The 18,880-nt window shown below is 41.0% G+C and overlaps 1 protein-coding gene across 1 annotated transcript in view; it reads left to right on the top strand.

Annotated features, from left to right (window-relative positions):
• NEK11 (NIMA related kinase 11) overlaps window positions 1-18,880 on the top strand; it is a 112,176-nt gene that overhangs the window by 49,266 nt on the left and 44,030 nt on the right. The window contains 1 exon segment of the mRNA XM_089911156.1: window positions 2,533-2,546. Coding sequence (XP_089767282.1) covers window positions 2,533-2,546 — 14 coding nt within the window.

Genomic DNA, 18,880 nt, shown 5'->3' with positions numbered 1-18,880 from the left:
TTCTGGAGGCTGGGAAGTCTAAGATCAAGGTTCTGGCAGATTCAGTGTCTGGTGAGAACCCAATTCCTGGTTTGTAGATGGCTGTCTTCTTGCTGTGTCCTCACATGGCAGAAGCTGGGAGGGAACTCTCTGGGGTCTCTTTCATAAAGGCACTAATCCTATTCATGAGGGCTCTACCCTCATGATCTATTCACCTCCCAAAGGCCTCACCTCTTAATACCATCACACTGTGGGGTTAGGATTTCAACATATGCATTTTTGGGGACACGAACATTGTCTATAGCATTATCCTTCCCAGTGTGAGTTCCAGGTGTCCACACATCAGGGCTGTCTTCAGTGGTCTGCATTGCTGGGATTGCTGCTGATTAAGGGAACTAGAGATATCTTCAGAGAGGTGCATCCCATCAGAGCCCTCCGGTTTTCCTGGGCAGCTCCTGCCTGGCTATGTAGGCCTCCCTGAATTCACTGTGCCAGTTCTATGGGTCTAGACTTTATTCAGCTAAAGAAGATGGTAAATAGTATGTATCTTATGTTTTTATACACCTAAACTGATCTGTTCATGATCTTTGTAAGTACCATAAGTAAAATCATTTGACTTGTTCCATTTACTTTCTTTTTTTAAACTATGAAATATTTTAAGTTTTCACAAAAAAAAGTTTAAAAATAAGGCCACTGATTTTTATTTAAAGTTGTTGATGTAAAAATTGAAAAACAAAACTAGTTTCATTTAAGAGAAATGTATGAATGCACTAATATCAAGCAATTCATAAGCCCAGTAGAACTTCTGGCATTTGGAGTGTGGCTTTAGCTATGATATATGACTTTCTATAAATATGTGATCAAAAATAGAATCAGAATAAAACACTCCAAACAGTTTATTTTAAAAAAACAGTCCAGTGATTTATAGGTGAAAGTGTTATTTCATGTTACTTCTTAAAAAAAAATAAATTCTACCACTTTATTCTTATTTATGTACATTTACCTCAGCAGGAAGACTTACTCTAAAAGAATTTGAAAGAAAATTAGCAACTAAACCCAAGTGTGCTCAGTTATATTTTCAAGACATAAATGTCACAATACTACATGGCATTCTTTAGTAACTATTTAAAAACTGGATCTTCTTATTTTGCTTTTAAGAGCATAACGTGGTTTGACATTTTCCCCACTTTTTATGAACTCCATTTACAAATTTAAAAATATATTATAAAATAATTTTTATTCAACCCAGACTTTCTCAAATACATCTTTTGCCTTTGGAATTTTTTAAACTATTGGACAAAATGTTCCCATTAATAGGTGAGATAGTAAATATTTGGCCCATTTGTGTTATTATCTAGCAGCAATTTTTTAAAGTGCAGTCTATGGCCTGTCCCAGAGTCACTTATGATGCTTGTTAAAAAATACAAATTCCGGGCTTCCCTGGTGGCACAGTGGTTAAGAATCCGCCTGCCAATTCAGGGGACATGGGTTCGAGCCCTGGTCCAGGAAGATCCCACATGCTGTGGAGCAACTAAGCCCGTGTGCCACAACTACTGAGCCTGTGTGCCACAACTACTGAAGCCCACACGCCTAGAGCCTGTGCTCTGCAACAAGAGAAGCCACTGCAATGAGAAGCCCACGCACCACAAGGAAGAGTAGCCCCCGCTCGCGGAAACTAGAGAACACCCGCGCGCAGTAATGAAAACCCAATGCAGCCAAAAAAGAAAATAAATAAATAAATAAATAAATTTATTTTAAAAATACAGATTCCTTGGTCCTCTCCTAATTTACTGAATCAGAGTCTCTGTTGATACAGCCCAGGAATATGCATTTTAAACAAGCAACTTGAATGTGCCTGATACATGCAAAATTTTGAGGTCCACTGGAAGAATGTCTCAGAACCTTAGTTAAAGGAGATGAAGAGTGTGAGGCAACTGTATCTGAAGATGTCGGCCCAGAGAATTAATCAGGGGAAGCGCTTTCATTTTAAAATGAAGAAGTAGGGAGAACAATTTTTCAAGCTCCTTCCAGCCCTGAAATCCTGAGATTGTTTTGCCCTTTGTGTATGCTCTGAACATTGCAGTCTCACTGTATTCAGGCTCTGAGAAGGCTCTCCTCTGTCTTTTATTTTATTTATTTAATTAATTAATTAATTTATTTTAAATACAAAGAACTCTTGCAAACACTTCATTCAGATTCACTGGATAACATTTTCTGATGCCAGGCTCCACTCCTCATTGAATTTCATGGCTCACAGTGTGAATAATACTGAAAGAGTTCAGCCCAGTCTCCCTCTCCTAGTAGATGAAGGAACAGAGGGCCAGAAAGCATACTCGACTTAACTCAAGGGGGTTGTTAACATTTCACTTCATTTGTTTTATTCTCTCCCCACCTCTTTCCCCACCTAAGTATTTAAAAGTTACATAATCATGCATCTTACCCCTAAATACTTCAGTGGCTATTCCTAACAACAAGAACATTCTCTTCATAACTATGATTCAATTTTCAAATTAAGAAAATTTAACATTGATACAATACTATTTTCTAATAAAGTTTCCATATTCAAAGTTTGCCAATAGTGCCAGTTGTGTCCTTTGTGGCAACAGTGAGTATAGTTCACAGACAGAACGTACACTAATGAGTAACAGAGCAAGTGGGTTAAGCGGAGTCTGGTTTTTTTCTTTTCTTTTCTTTTCTTTTTTTTGCGGTATGCCGGCCTCTCACTTCTGTGGCCTCTCCCGTTGCGGAACACAGGCTCCGGACGCGCAGGCTCAGCGGCCATGGCTCACGGGCCCAGCCGCTCCGCGGCATGTGGGATCCTCCCAGACGGGGCACGAAACCGTGTCCCCTGCATCGGCAGGCGGACTCTCAACCACTGCGCCACCAGGGAAGCCCAAGTGGAGTCTGGTTTTTAAGATAGACTCTACTGTAGTTTAATTTTTGTTAAAAAATATGTAATAAAATGGAATGTCCCCTATGCTTTCCTCATGGAATGTTAGATCTAACATTATAAGATGGACTCATAGGGATGCTTTGTTCGTCTCCTAACTTCCTTTTTTTTTTTTCTTTATTGGAGTATAATTCCTTTACAATGGTGTGTTAGTTTCTGCTTTATAACAAAGTGAATCAGTTATACATATACATATGTTCCCATATCTCTTCCCTCTTGTGTCTCCCTCCCTCCCACCCTCCCTAACCCGCCCCTCCGGGCGGTCACAAAGCAACGAGCTGATCTCCCTGTGCTATGCGGCTGCTTCCTACTAGCTATCTACCTTACGTTTGGTAGTGTATATATGTAAATGCCACTCTCTCGCTTTGTCACAGTTACCCTTCCCCATCCCCATATCCTCAAGTCCATTCTCTAGTAGGTCTGTGTCTTTATTCCTGTCTTATGCCTAGGTTTTTCGAGACACTTTTTTTTCTTAAATTCCATATATATGTGTTAGCATACGGCGTTAGTCTATCTCTTTCTGACTTACTTCACTCTGTATGACAGACTCTAGGTCCATCCACCTCATTACAAATAGTTCAATTTCGTTTCTTTTTATGGCTGAGTAATATTCCATTGTATATATGTGCCACATCTTCTTTATCCATTCATCTGATGATGGACACTTAGGTTGCTTCCATGTCCTGGCTATTGTAAATAGAGCTGCAATGAACATTTTGGTACATGACTCTTTTTGAATTATGTTTTTCTCAGGGTATATGCCCAGTAGTGGGATTGCTGGATCATATGGTAGTTCTATTTGTAGTTTTTTAAGGAACCTCCATACTGTTCTCCATACTGGCTGAACCAATTCACATTCCCACCAGCAGTGCAAGAGTGTTCCCTTTTCTCCACACCCTCTCCAGCATTTACTGTTTCTAGATTTTTTGATGATGGTCATTCTGACCGGTGTGAGATGATATCTCATTGTGGTTTTGATTTGCTTTTCTCTAATGATTAGTGATGTTGAGCATTCTTTCATGTGTTTGTTGGCAATCTGTATATCTTCTTTGGAGAAATGTCTATTTAGGTCTTCTGCCCATTTTTGGATTGGGTTTTTTGTTGTTTTGTTATTGAGCTGCATGAGCTGCTTATAAATTTTGGAGATTAATCCTTTGTCAGTTGCTTCATTTGCAAATATTTTCTCCCATTCTGAGGGCTGTCTTTTGGTCTTGTTTATGGTTTCCTTTGCTGTGTAAAAGCTTTGAAGTTTCATTAGGTCCCATTTGTTTATTTTTGTTTTTATTTCCATTTTTCTAGGAGTTGGGTCAAAAAGGATCTTGCTGTGGTTTATGCCATAGAGTGTTCTGCCTATGTTTTCCTCTAAGAGTTTGATAGTTTCTGGCCTTACATTTAGGTCTTTAATCCATTTTGAGCTTATTTTTGTGTATGGTGTTAGGGAGTGATCTAACCTCATACTTTTACATGTACCTGTCCAGTTTTCCCAGCACCACTTATCAAAGAGGCCATCTTTTCTCCACTGTACATTCCTGCCTCCTTTATCAAAGATAAGGTGACCATATGTGCGTGGGTTTATCTCTGGGATTTCTATCCTGTTCCATGATCACTCTTTCTGTTTTTGTGCCAGTACCATACTGTCTTGATTATTGTAGCTTTGTAGTATAGTCTGAAGTCAGGGAGCCTGATTCCTCCAGCTCCGTTTTCTGTTCTCAAGATTGCTTTGGCTATTCGGGGTCTTTTGTGTTTCCATACAAACTGTGAAATTTTTGTTCTAGTTCTGTGAAAACTGCCAGTGGTAGTTTGATAGGGATTGCATTGAATCTGTATATGGCTTTGGGTAGTAGAGTCATTTTCACAATGTTGATTCTTCCAATCCAAGAACATGGTGTATGTCTCCATCTATTTGTATCATCTTTAATTTCTTTCATCATTCTCTTATAATTTTCTGCATACAGGTCTTTTGTCTCCTTAGGTAGGTTTTTTCCTAGATATTTTATTCTTTTTATTGCAATGGTAAATGGGAGTGTTTTCTTGATTTCAATTTCAGATTTTTCATCATTAGTATATAGGAATGTCAGAGATTTCTGTGCATTCATTTTGTATCCTGCTACTTTACCAAATTCATTGATTAGCTCTAGTAGTTTACTGGTAGCATCTTTAGGATTCTCTATGTATAGTATCATGTCATCTGCAAAGAGTGACAGCTTTACTTCTTTTCCGATTTGGATTCCTTTTATTTCCTTTTCTTCTGTGATTGCTGCGGCTAAAACTTCCAAAACTATGTTGAATAAGAGTGGTGAGAGTGGGCAACCTTGTCGTGTTCCTGATCTTAGTAGAAATTATTTCAGTTTTTCACCATTGAGGATGTTGTTGGCTGTGGGTTTGTAATATATGACCTTTATTATGTTGAGGAAAGTTCCCTCTATGCCTACTTTCTGCAGGATTTTTATCGTAAATGGGTGTTGACTTTTGTCGAAAGCTTTCTCTGCATCTATTGAGATGATCACATGGTTTTTCTCCTTCAATTTGTTAACATGGTGTATCACATTGATTCATTTGCATATATTGAAGAATCCTTGCATTCCTGGGATAAACCCCACTTGATCATGCTGTATGATCCTTTTAATGTGCTGTTGGATTCTGTTTGCTAGTATTTTGTTGAGGATTTTTGCATCTATGTTCATCAGTGATATTGGCCTGTAGTTTTCTTTCTTTGTGACATATTGTCTGGTTTTGGTATCAAGGTGATGGTGGCCTCATAGAATGAGTTTGGGAGTGTTCCTCCCTCTGCTATATGTTGCAAGAGTTTGAGAAGGATAGGTATTAGCTCTTCTCTAAATGTTTGATAGAATTCGCCTGTGAAGCCTTCTGGTCCTAGGCTTTTGTTTGTTGGAAGATTTTAAATCACAGTTTCAATTTCAGTGCTTGTGATTGGCCTGTTCATGTTTTCTATTTCTTCCTGATTCAGTCTTGGCAGGTTGTGCATTTCTAAGAATTTGTCTATTCCTTCCAGGTTGTCCATTTTATTGGCATAGAGTTGCTTGTAGTAATCTCTCATGATCTTTTGTATTTCTGCAGTGTCAGTTGTTACTTCTCCTTTTTCACTTCTAATTCTATTGATTTGAGTCTTCTCCCTTTTCTTCTTGATGAGTCTGACTAATGGTTTATCAACTTTGTTTATCTTCTCAAAGAACCAGCTTTTAGTTTTATTGATCTTTGCTATTGTTTCCTTCATTTCTTTTTCATTTATTTCTGATCTGATGTTTATGATTTCTCTCCTTCTGCTAACTTTGGGGTTTTTTTGTTCTTCTTTCTCTAATTGCTTGAGGTGCAAGGTTAGGTTGTTTATTGGAGATGTTTCCTGTTTCTTAAGGTAGGATTGTATTGCTATAAACTTCCCTCTTAGAACTGCTTTTGCTGCATCCCATAGGTTTTGGGTTGTCGTGTCTCCATCGTCATTTGTTCCTAGGTATTTTTTTATTTCCTCTTTCATTTCTTCAGTGATCACTTCGTTATTAAGTAGTGTATTGTTTAGCCTCCATGTGTTTGTATTTTTTCCTGTAAGTGATATCTAGTCTCATAGCATTGTGGTCAGAAAACATACGTGATACAGCTTCAATTTTCTTAAATTTACCAAGGCTTGATTTGTGACCCAAGATATGATCTATCCTGGAGAATGTTGCATGAGCACTTGAGAAAAATGTGTATTCTGTTGTTTTGGGATGGAATGTCCTATAAATATCAATTAAGTCCATCTTGTTTAATGTATCATTTAAAGCTTGTGTTTCCTTATTGATTTTCATTTTGGATGATCTGTCCATTGGTGAAAGTGGGGTGTTAAAGTTCCCTACTATGAATGTGTTACTGTCAATTTCCCCTTTTATGGCTTTTAGTATTTGCCTTATGTATTGAGGTGCTCCTATGTTGGGTGCATAAATATTTACAATTGTTATATCTTTTTCTTGGATCAATCCCTTGATCATTATGTAGTGTCCTTTTTTGTCTCTTCTAATAATCTTTATTTTAACGTTGATTTTGTCTGATGTGAGAATTGCTACTCCAGCTTTCTTTTGATTTCCATTTGCATGGAATATCTTGTTCCATCCCCTTACTTTCAGTCTGTATGTGTCTCTAGGCCTGAAGTGGGTCTCTTGTAGACAGCATATATACGGGTCTTGTTTTTGTATCCATTCAGCCAATCTGTGTCTTTTGGTGGGAGCATTTAGTCCATTTACATTTAAGGTAATTATCGATATGTTTGTTCCTATTCCCATTTTCTTAATTTTTTTGGGTACGTTATTGTAGGTCTTTTCCTTCTCTTGTGTTTCTTGCCTAGAGAAGTTCCTTTAGCATTTGTTGTAAAGCTGGCTTGGTGGTGCTGAACCTTCTCAGCTTTTGCTTGTCTGTAAAGGTTTTAATTTCTCCATCAAATCTGAATGAGATCCTTGCTGGGTACAGTAATCTTGGTTGCAGGTTCTTCTCCATCATCACTTTAAATATGTCCTGCCAGTCCCTTCTGGCTCGCAGAGTTTCTGCTGAAAGATCAGCTGTTAACCTTATGGGGATTCCCTTGTGTGTTATTTTTCCCTTGCTGCTTTTAATATGTTTTCTTTGTATTTAATATTTGACAGTTTGATTAATATGTGTCTTGGAGTCTTTCTGCTTGGATTTATCTTGTATGGGACTCTTTGTGCTTCCTGGACTTGATTAACTATTTCCTTTTCCATGTTAGGGAAGTTTTCAACTATAATCTCTTCAAATATTTTCTCAGTCCCTTTCTTTTTCTCTTCTTTTTCTGGAACATCTATAATTCGAATGTTGGTGCATTTAATGTTGTCCCAGGGGTCTCTGAGACTGCCCTCAGTTCTTTTCATTATTTTTTCCTTATTCTGCTCTGCAGTAGTTATTTCCACTATTTTATCTTCCAGGTCACTTATCCGTTCTTCTGCCTCAGTTTTTCTGCTAATGATCCCAACTAGAGTATTTTTAATTTCATTTATTGTGTTGTTCATCGTGTTTGTTTCATCTTTAGTTCTTCTAGGTCCCTGTTAAATATTTCTTGCATTTTGTCTATTCTATTTCCAAGATTTTGGATCATCTTTACTACCATTATTCTGAATTTTTTTTCAGGTAGACTGCCTATTTCCTCTTCATTTGTTAGGTCTGGTGGGTTTTTATTTTGCTCCTTCATCTGCTGTGTGTTTTTCTGTCTTCTCATTTTGCTTATCTTCCTGTGTGTGGGGTTGCTTTTTGCAGGCTGCAGGTTCATAGTTCCCGTTGTTTTTGGTGTCTGTCCCCAGTGGCTAAAGTTGGTTCAGTGGGTTGTGTAGGCTTCCTGGTGGAGGTGGCTAGTGCCTGTGTTCTGGTGGATGAGGGTGGATCTTGTCTTTCTGGTGGGCAGGTCCACATCTGGTGGTGTGTTTTGGGGTGTCTGTGGACTTATTATGATTTTAAGCAGCCTCTCTGCTAATGGGTTGGATTGTGTTCCTGTCTTGCTAGTTGTTTGGCATAGGGTGTCCAGCACTGTAGCTTGCTGGTCATTGAGTGAATCTGGGTGCTGGTGTTGAGATGGAGATCCCTGGCAGATTTTCGCCATTTGATATTATGTGGAACTAGGAGGTCTCTTGTGGATCAGTGTCCTGAAGTTGGCTCTCCCACCTCAGTGGCACAGCACTGACTCCTGGCTGCAGCACCAGGAGCCTTTCATCCACACGGCTCAGAATAAAAGGGAGAAAAAGCAGAAAGAAAGAATTAGTAGAAGTAGAAAGAAAGAAAGAAGGAAAGAAAGAAAGAAAGGAAGCAGGGAGGGAGGGAGGAAGGAAGGAAGGAAGGAAGGAGGGAAGGAAGGATAAAAAGAAAGAAAGAAAGAAGATAAAGTAAATAAAATATGGTTATTAAAATAAAAAATAATTATTAAGAAAAAAAATTAAACAAAAAACAAGCAAAAAACGGACGGATAGAACCCTAGCACAAATGGTGGAGGCAAAGCTATACAGACAGAATCTCACACAGAAGCATACACATGCACACTCACAAAAAGAGGAAAAGGGGAAAAAATCATAAATCTTGCTCTCAAAGTCCACCTCCTCAATTTGGGATGATTCATTGTCTAAAGGAGGGAAGGAAGGAAGGAAGGAAGGAAGGAAGGAAGGAAGGAAAGAAAGAAAGAAAGAAAGAAAGAAAGAAAGAAGGAAAGAAAGAAAAGTAAAATAAAATTATTTAAAAAATAATTATTAAGAAAAAAAATTAAAAAAACAAAAAACCTGACAGATAGAACCCTAGGACAAATGATGGAAGCAAAGCTATGCAGACAAAAATCTCACACAGAAGCATACACATACACACTCATAAAAAGAGGAAAGGGGAAAAAATCATAAATCTTGCTCTCAAATTCCACCTCCTCAATTTAGGATGATTCATTGTCTTTTCATGTATTCCACAGATGCAGGGTACATCAAGTTGATTGTGGAGCTTTAATCCACTGCTTCTGAGGCTGCTGGGAGAGATTTCCCTTTCTCTTCTTTGCTCTCACAGCTCCCAGGGGCTCAGCTTTGGATTTGGCCCCGCCTCTGTGTGTCGCCAGAGGGCGTCTGTTCTTCACTCAGACAGGACGGTGTTAAAGGAGCCGCTGATTCGGGGGCTCTGGCTCACTCAGGCCGCGGGGGAGGGAGGGGCACGGAGTGTGGGGCGTGCCTGTGATGGCAGAGGCCGGCGTGACATTGCACCAGCCTGAGGCGCGCCGTGCGTTCTCTCGGGGAAGTTATCCCTGGATCCTGGGACCCTGGCAGTGGCGGGCTGCACCGGCTCCCCAGAAGGGGGCTGTGGATAGTGACCTGTGCTCGCACACAGGCTTCTTGGTGGCAGCAGCAGCAGCCTTAGCGTCTCATGCCTGTCTCTGGGGTCCGCACTGTTAGCCGCGGCTCGCGCCCATATCTGGAGCTCCTTTAAGCAGCGCTCTTAATCCCCTCTCCTCGCGCACCAGGAAACAAAGAGGGAAGGAAAGTCTCTTACCTCTTTAGCAGGTCCAGACTTTCCCCCGGACTCCCTCCCAGCTCGTGGTGCACTAACCCCTTCAGGCTGTGTTCACGCCGCCTGTCCTCTCCCTGCGCTCTGACCGAAGCTCGAGCCTCAGCTCCCAGCGCCCCCCGACCCGGCGGGTGAGCAGACAAGCCTCTCGGGCTGGTGAGTGCCGGTCAGCACCGATCCTCTTTGCGGAAATCTCTCTGCTTTGCCCTCTGCACCCCTGTGGATGCGCTCTTCTCCGCGGCTCCGAAGCTGCCCCTCTCCGCCACCCACAGTCTCCACCCGCGAAGGGTCTTCCTAGTGTGTGGAAACCTTTCCTCCTTCACAGCTCCCTGCCATGGGTGCAGGTCCTGTCCCTATCCTTTTGTCTCTGTTTATTCTTTTTTCTTTTGTCCTACCCAGGTACGTGGGGAGCTTTTTGCCTTTTGGGAGGTATGAGGTCTTCTGCCAGCGTTCAGTAGATGTTCTGTAGGAGTTGTTCCACGTGTAGACGTGTTTCTGGTGTATCTGTGGGGAGGAAGGTGATCTCCGTGTCTTACTCTTCCGCCATCTTCCCCTCCACCTCTCCTGTGTCTTTTAAACTGGATGTAAGTGCTTCTATTGATGACTTTAAAAACACGGATTAATTTTTAAAATCAAATACTTTTAGGTTTTAAAACATTTTAATGTCAATTAAAGATGGAGTTCAGACACTGTATTTGAGTTGCTCTTCATTTCTTCAAGGTCTTGGTGTTTCAAAGTCAATCTGATGTTGGCTAACTTGGATGGCAGGAGGCAAGACCATTAATCCATCAAATGGCACGTTTTGGGTTACAGATTTTTGAAACCTTAGAAGTTAACATCAAGGCTTTTATTGAAACTTTTGAGGGGTGATATTAGTAAAGGAAAGCATTTTCTGTCAGCAGTATAGATTTAGGGCAATATTAATATTGGTTCAAATTAAAGTCAATACCATTTTCATTAGAGTTGCCTTAGCAATAAATGTCATTATTAAATATTTCTCAAAGTCAAGGAAACAGAATGAGCCTACAGATATTGTAATAAGAACTTCTTAAACCAAGGTGTGACATTTCATCCAAAACGTTTTTTGCTTTTATGATGGGTTGGCAAAAGAAATAAATGCTTTTCATATTGCTGAATTAAAATCAGACTGCTTCACAAAAAATTGTTGCTTTTATATGAAATTTGTTGTGTCTTAATTTGTGAGTGACTTGACTACCTTAATTAAATCCTACGAAAATCTACAGAGTGTTTATTAAAGAACAAAGTAAATACAGAACAAATAGTTTTTCTTGCAGATAAACATGCAGAATGAAAACTGCAGGGGGAGTAACTTGAGAAGGATAAGACCCAGCTCTCCAATTAATTTGATCTTTTGGCATTCTGTCCTCTTGTCAATAGAACATGTCCCTTGCTTAACGCTAAGAACTAGTACATTTCTTCTTCTTATGGTTCTACCTGAGAAGGGGGTGTTTGTGTACCCTCTTTTGACATTTCACTTTGAGGCCTAGTATTGAAGGCCCTGTTCCTTTTTTTCCACCAATAGTCTTAAGTATATATTTCTTTAGTCACAGGAAATGTGCACACACTTAACATCAATGCAGGAAACAGATAAGCAACCTCTACTCACTACTTGAGGGGGGAGCATAAGGAGGTGATAGTCAGACTAACAATGAATGTCACCCAGGGAGTGTGCCCGTCTATGGCAAGACGACTCACAGGGAACGTAATTCTGCTCACTCACAAGGAAAACAATACCGAAGCTGATAAAAATGCGGGTAGGAATTTGTATTTCTTTAACTAATATAGTTTTAAAATGACCGTAGGAAATGAAAAGCAGCATCGAGGTTTGGAGACAAATTCCTGAAAGAAATGTTATTTGAACGTACAGACAAATTTCTCCAAATTTCAGTATTATTGAGGCAGACAATTATGTCACAAAGGCCATTTTCATAGGGGTGACTGTACTTATGTATGACCTTCCTGAAGTAGAAAACATTGGGTTGAAGCTGTCAGCTTCATTGATATTTCTTTAAGGCAAGCTTTTCTTCTTTTTTTTTTTCTTTTCATTTCTTTCTTCCCTCCCTCTTCCTTCCTTCCTCCCTCCCTTCTGGCCTTCCTTCCTTCCTTCCAACCTTCCTTCCTCCCTCCCTCTCTACCTCCTTCCCCCTTTCCTTTTTACCTTCCTTCCTTCCCTCCTTCCTTCCTTCCTTCTTTTTCTCCCTCCTTCCTGCTTTCTTGGCTTTCTTCCTGTCACTTCTTATCTCAAGCTATTCAGGAAGGGGATGGCAACGTGTAGATAATTATCTTTTTGCCACTGAAGTTCTTTTATCATATTCTGAGAATGTAAATGGGATATTGAAAAGAGATCTTGTTTTTTTATTAAAATTTTTTTCTTTTTTGTGTGAGAGTCCTCTTGGGTAGAAAAGGAAATCTGGGTTTGGAAAAATACATACATTTACAGCTCATCTTTCATCTGAAGAACTTTTCAATGTCTACTTCATAGGATGCTATAATAATCTGATGTCAAAATATGTTCTGTGCAACTTCTAGAAACATTATGACACTACAACTTGTATGATCCAACAGAATTTTGATAAAATCTAGGATTAAAAAGAGAGGCTATAAAGTCAGGTTTGGAGAATGAGAAGGGAATGCAGGTCTTTTTGACAAGGAGTCAAATATTCCATTCATTCCTTAAACTTTGATTGCCTTGGCCCAGAAAATCCAGCCAGATATCGAGTTTGAGTGAGGGTGCGAGTTGTTTAATAAGCCACTTTTGACTCGTCATGCCCTGTGCAGAAGGAGAGAAAATGCTAGGCAAATATTTGTACATTGCACTGAAGGGAAATAAAAATGCATTACATATGAGTTAGTTTAACTGATGTTGTTCAATTAGAAGTTATTTTTCTTTGATTGTTTTATTGCCGATGAATGCTTTTCCTTTGCATTCTAATGATGATGACTCTGTCAGGAATAGTCTGAGTAGCTTAATGTTTGGCTCTGTTGCTCCTTATGGATGGAGCAAGTACCTCTTCTCTTTGTGGGCCTGTGTTGTTGGCATCCTCCAAAGACCAAACACAGTTGCATTTAACCCATCCTTTTCTTCAGTGGAAAGCTTTTTGAATTGTCTCTAATTTTTCAGTGTTTTAAGGTAAAAGGGATAAGGTATAGCAGTTCTCTAAGAGGATTTAACATTTTGTGTCTTCATTTCTATGGTAGTTTACATACATTAATATCAGCATAATCAGAAAGAGCCTTGTATGAGACACTGCCAGGAAATTTTAGGTGTTTGTCATTTGTGATCTGGATTAGTTGTTGGCACCAAGTGTTATTCCTTAACTGAACAGCAGTGAGTAGTAGGACAGAGACTGCTAATGCTTAAATGATGTGTGTGGGCCCCGCAGCAATCAGCAGGTGCTGTATTCCGGAGAGCTGCTGTAGTTAAATAGAGAAGAGGAGAGACAGGCCATCTCCAGGACGCAAGAGTCAGGGCTGGACAAACTGAAAAGAATCGATACTCCAGCACCAGCACCATATGCACAATGTAAGCACCAAAACATCACCACTTGATACTAAATTAACTTCACTAATTTGAATTTTATTGGCTTTTTGTTTTTAATTTATATACATGTTAGAGTTCTATAGTTATATAAAACTCTAAGCATAAGGAGAATTATTCCTAGTTTTATGCAAGTACCTATAAATATGTAATGTAATATAATAAAGACAATTTTTAGGTAGAATTTAGGTAATGTAATAAAAGTTAAGGCCCTTTAGAAGGATTTTGTTCTTGCGTGGTGCCAAGGATAAACACAGCTGGACAATAGTTAAAGCACTGAAAACAGAGTTTCCTCAGTAACCACTGACAGGAGGGGAAAGAGCTGAGCTCCACTGTGCTGTGTGCAAAGTAATTGGGCGAATTTAAAAAAAAAGAAAAAAGTGTTTAAAAAAATCCTTCAAAGAGAGGATTTAAATTTGTTTTGAATCCTTCAGCATTCTAAGAAAGTCATTAAATAGGGCTAAATGTTTCGGTATTTGTGGATCTGTGGATCTGAAATACCACCCTTTGTGATTCAGGTAACAAATGATGATGCTTCTTTCATTATGTTATTTTTTTTTTTAATTATTTTTTATTATTTTTTTTTCAGCACGCAGGCCTCCCACCAATGCGGCCCCTCCTGCCGCAGAGCACAGGCTCCAGACGCACAGGCTCAGCTGCCATGGCCCATGGGCCCAGCCGCTCCGCAGCATGGGGGATCTCCCCGGACCAGGGCACGAACCCACGTCGCCTGCATCGGCAGGCGGACTCCCAACCACTGCACCACCAGGGAAGCCCCTGTTATTATTTTTAAAATAAATGTATTTATTTATTTTGGCTGCATTGGGTCTTCCCAAGCGGTCTTTCTCTAGTTTGTGGTGAGTGGGGTCTCCTCTTCGTTGTGGTGTGGGGGCTTCTCATTGCAGTGGCTTCTCATTGTGGAGCACAGGCTCTAGGCACACAGGCTTCAGTAGTTGTGGCAGGCGTGCTTCAGTAGTTGTGGCACGTGGGCTCAGTAGTTGTGGCTCACGGGCTCTAGAGCGCAGGTTCAGTAGTTGTGGTACGCAGGCTTAGTTGTTCCGTGGCATGTGGGATCTTCCTGGACCAGGCCTTGAACCTGTGTCCCCTGCATTGGCAGGCAGGTTCTTCACCACTGCGCCACCAGGGAAGTCTCTCATTATGTTACTGTAATCAATTATTGTAAAGTTTTTCTCTATAGATGGAGAAATTTCAATTTTATATTTAAGTTCATTCATTCATTTATTAAATAGCGTTAAGTTAAAATAAAGCCTAACCTCGAAGAGCTGTTAGTAAACTAGCAGAGATAAAACATGTCCCCTAATAACTGTAAACCGTATAGCGTGATGGACATACAGAGTTCATGGTCTCTACTGCATGTGACTTATGGCCTTGGGCGATCTGCTTAAACTTTCTGAGCCTTTGTTTCCTCATCTATAAAATAGGGATCATAATGGGACTCTCCTTGCTTACTTTATAGAGCTGTGGGGAATATGCTTTAAGATATTACACACTTAGAAAGTTTGCAAACTGTCAAGCCCTGTGTAAGTGTTATCGTTTGTGGTTGTAATTCAATATAGAATGAGGACCTAGCCACCAGAAAGGGTTAAAAATCTCTGACAATAAGGAGTATTGGCAAGGAGGTGGAGCTATTGGAATTCTCTTACATTGCTGTTAGGGTGTGAATTAGCATAACCACTTGGGAAAAATGTTTGGTAGTATTGATATCTCCAAATACAAACATTTAAATACCTTATGACCCAGTAATTCTATTTGTGAGGTGAAATATGAGTACCTGTATCCAACAAAAGACATGTACAAAAATGACCATAGAAGCCTTATTTGTAATAGCCAAAACACAGAAAAGTGTCTATTTACAGTACAATTGTTAAATAAATTATGGTATAGTCTTACAGTGGGGTACTCTGCAATAAAAATTAACACATGATTGCGCTTCCCTGGTGGCACAGTGGTTGAGAGTCCGCCTGCCGATGCAGGGGACACAGGTTCGTGCCCCGGTCCGGGAAGATCCCACATGCCGCGGAGCGGCTGGGCCCGTGAGCCATGGCCGCTGAGCCTGCGCGTCCGGAGCCTGTGCTCCGCAACGGGAGAGGCCACAGCAATGAGAGGCCCGCGTACCGAAAAAAAAAAAACAACCCACATGATTGATATGCACAATCTGATGAATCTCAGAGATGTGATGTTGGGTGAGAGAAAACAGACGCAAAAGAGTGGGTACTATATGGCTCCATTTGTATGACGTTCAAAAACAGGCAAAACCAATGTCGGGTGAATCAGAATAGAGGTTACGTTTGGAAGGGAATTTCAACTGGAAGGGGAACAAAGAAACCTCCTGGGATGCTGGAAATGTTCTACATCTTGATCTGGGTGGAGGATTACAAGTGTGATGTGTATGTAAAAGTTCATCAAGCCTAAGATTCATATACTTTAATGTAAATTATACTCTTAATTTAAAACAGGTGATAAGAGTGCCAAGAAAAGTGCTATAGGACAGCAGTCCCCAACCTTTTTGGTACCAGGGACTGGTTTTGTGGAAGACAGTTTTTCCACGGACCAGGGGTGTGTGGGGGTGTGTGGGGATGGTTCAGGCTGTAATGTGAGCGATGGGGAGTGTAGATGAATCTTCCCTCGCTTGCCTGCCGCTCACCTCCTGCTGTGCAGCCCAGTTCCTAACAGGTCACAGGCTGGTACTGGTCCGCGGCCGGGGGATTGGGGATTCCCTGCTATAGGAGCTCAGAAGAGGGAATAATGCTTTTACTTGGGAGAATCAATGAAGGCTTCTTGGAAGGAGTGATATTTGAACCATGGTGCATTTTGAATATGGTAGAAGATGGGTCAGAACTTTCCAGGCTTAGGGAACAGAGTGAGCAAAGTCACAGAGCTGGGAAAACATGGTACTTTTAGGGTAAATGATGAGTGGTCCCATCAGAAAGGCTCTTGGAGTACATGAATGGAGCTGTGAGTCAAGGTAGATCAGATTGTACATATGATCAAAGTAGATCAGATTGTAGAGGGCTTTGTTTTGTAGCATAGACATTGATACCACAGAAGCCTTCTGAATGGAGCTGTAGTGTGACCAGACCTTTGGGAGGATTAGATGATAAATTATAGAGGGGAGAGAGGGGGACTTGGGTTATCAACCTGGAAACTTTATAAAATCCATGCCTGAGGTTGTAAGACCTGAGCCAAGGTGACAGCACTGGGCAGCATGGAAGGGTGAGAGTGAACTCGACAAGCTGAAATGACCAAACTTGACATTAAGCAGATTGTGAGATGTGCTAGGAGAAGGTCAAAGATGAACCTGTTCATCACCTGAGGGTGAGCAAGAAGTTGGAAAGACAGGTTTGAAGCAGTAGTGCTGCGTTTAATTACGAATATGCTGAGTGGAATATGGAGAGAAAGAGATACAGAAGGAGGAAAAGAAGGAGATGGAGGAGGAGGAGACAGAGGGAGGGAAAGCAGAGGAAGGGGAAGGGCAAGGAGAAGGAGAAGAAAACATTAGAAGTGAGGGCCTAGATCTTGGGGAAACAGAAAGAATTGTCATTGTGCATGTGATGGTTAATTTTATGTCAATCTGAGTGGTCCATGAGTTGTTCTTTTAGCATATGGCATGGACACATAAATAATAATGTATAAAGCTAAGAGTATTCACAGTTCACTCAAAACTACCTTGAGACTGTAGCACTAAAACTCCTTCCTTATGCTGTGTTAACACAAAACCCCAACCTCGGTGACTTAGGACAGTCATTTCTTGCTTTGGCTGCAGATCAGCTGCGAGTCTTCCCATCCCACTGCCTACTCTGAAGGAGCAGCTCTTGTCTGGGACATGCTTTCTCCTGGAAGAGGGAAAAGCAAGAGAGTTAGGGGAAACACTCAATGGTTCTTAAAGATTCTGCTCAGACATGACAGTTGCCTGGTCTGTTTGCATGCCATTGACCCAAGCAAGTCACGTGACCAAGCCCAGTGGAGGTGCCTCTTCCTCCCAAGGCAGACACCTGCTGCCAGGCACAAGAGGTGCAAATATTTGGGAACAAGAATACAGCCTACCACAGTGCTTCCCTCAGCTTTCTACTTAAATCTGTCAAACTATAACCAATAAAATAGATCTGTCTATGAAGGATTATTCCAGCCTTTTCCTCTTATGGTCTAGAGCAGGGGTCCCCAATCCCTGGGCCATGGACCTGTACTTGTCTGTGGACTGTTAGGAACCGGGCCACACAGCAGGAGGTGAGTAGCGGGTGAGCAAGCAAAGCTTCATCTGCTGCTCCCCATCGCTCCCCATTGCTCGCATTACTGCCAGAACCATTACCCCTCTCATCCGTGGAAACACTGTCTTCCACGAAACCGGTCCCTGGTGCCAAAAAGGTTGGGGACCACTGGTCTAGAGTATATATTCAAATGCATTTTGAAAATTACATAGACTGCTTACAAATGAGTTAGGAAATTACTTTGGAATAAAGAAGAAGATGGATTTGGCTCTTCTGTTGCAAATTTCCTTGCAAAGTTTTTTAGTGCATGTGGTGGTTAATTTTATGGGTCAATTTGAGTGGGCCATGAGTTGCCCAGATTAAATATTGCTTCTGGGTGTGTCTGTGAGGGTGTTTACAGATGGGATTGTAACAGGGAAGAGCCAATTTTGACTCCATGTTGGATCTGTTTCTTTGACTTCAGCCTTTGCTTTTTGTTGCTTTTGTTACTGTAATCACACATAATGGCCTGCCTCAGGAACCCTACCCACGTGTGAATGGCTGCAAGAAAGAAGAAATTACACATCCCCTTCCTGAGGCTGGCCATTCCAGGAGATGTTTTGCAAGGCTGTTGGCCCTTTTTACTCTCCCTCTCTATTCTGCCTTTTTACTTTACTTCCCCCTCTAATTCTATAAAAGAAACTGGCATCCAGACCCCAATAAGATAGTGTTCTGGGAGGACCCTAGTCTGCCATCGTCTCAGTCTGCCGGCTTTCCGAATAAAGTCACTATTCCTTACCTCAATACCTCGTCTCCTGATTTATTGGCCTGTTGGCAGCGAGCAGAGTGAGCTTGGACTCCGTTAACAGGATTAGAATTTGGATCTGTAGACTCTGTAGATTGCCCCCTCCAGTGTGGTAGGACACATCCATCCCTTGAAGGTCTGAAAAAAACAAAAGGCAGAGGAAGGAGGAATTTGCCCCCTTTTTCCTGCCTCACTGGGGAGCTGGGATGTCTCATCCCATCTTCTGCCCTTGGACTGAAGGACCTAGATCATTGACTCACCTGGTCTCAGGCCTTCAGACTAGGACTGAATTATACCACCAGTTTTCCTGGGTCTTCAGCTTGCATACAGCAGATCTTGGGACTTCTCAGCCTCCA

This window comes from Delphinapterus leucas, chromosome 4, assembly GCF_059928025.1.
Source record: "Delphinapterus leucas isolate spDelLeu-1000000601 "Yukka" chromosome 4, BTC_Dleu_Yukka2, whole genome shotgun sequence".
Lineage (NCBI taxonomy): Eukaryota > Metazoa > Chordata > Mammalia > Artiodactyla > Monodontidae > Delphinapterus > Delphinapterus leucas.
This window is presented reverse-complemented; position numbering and strand designations above follow the sequence as displayed.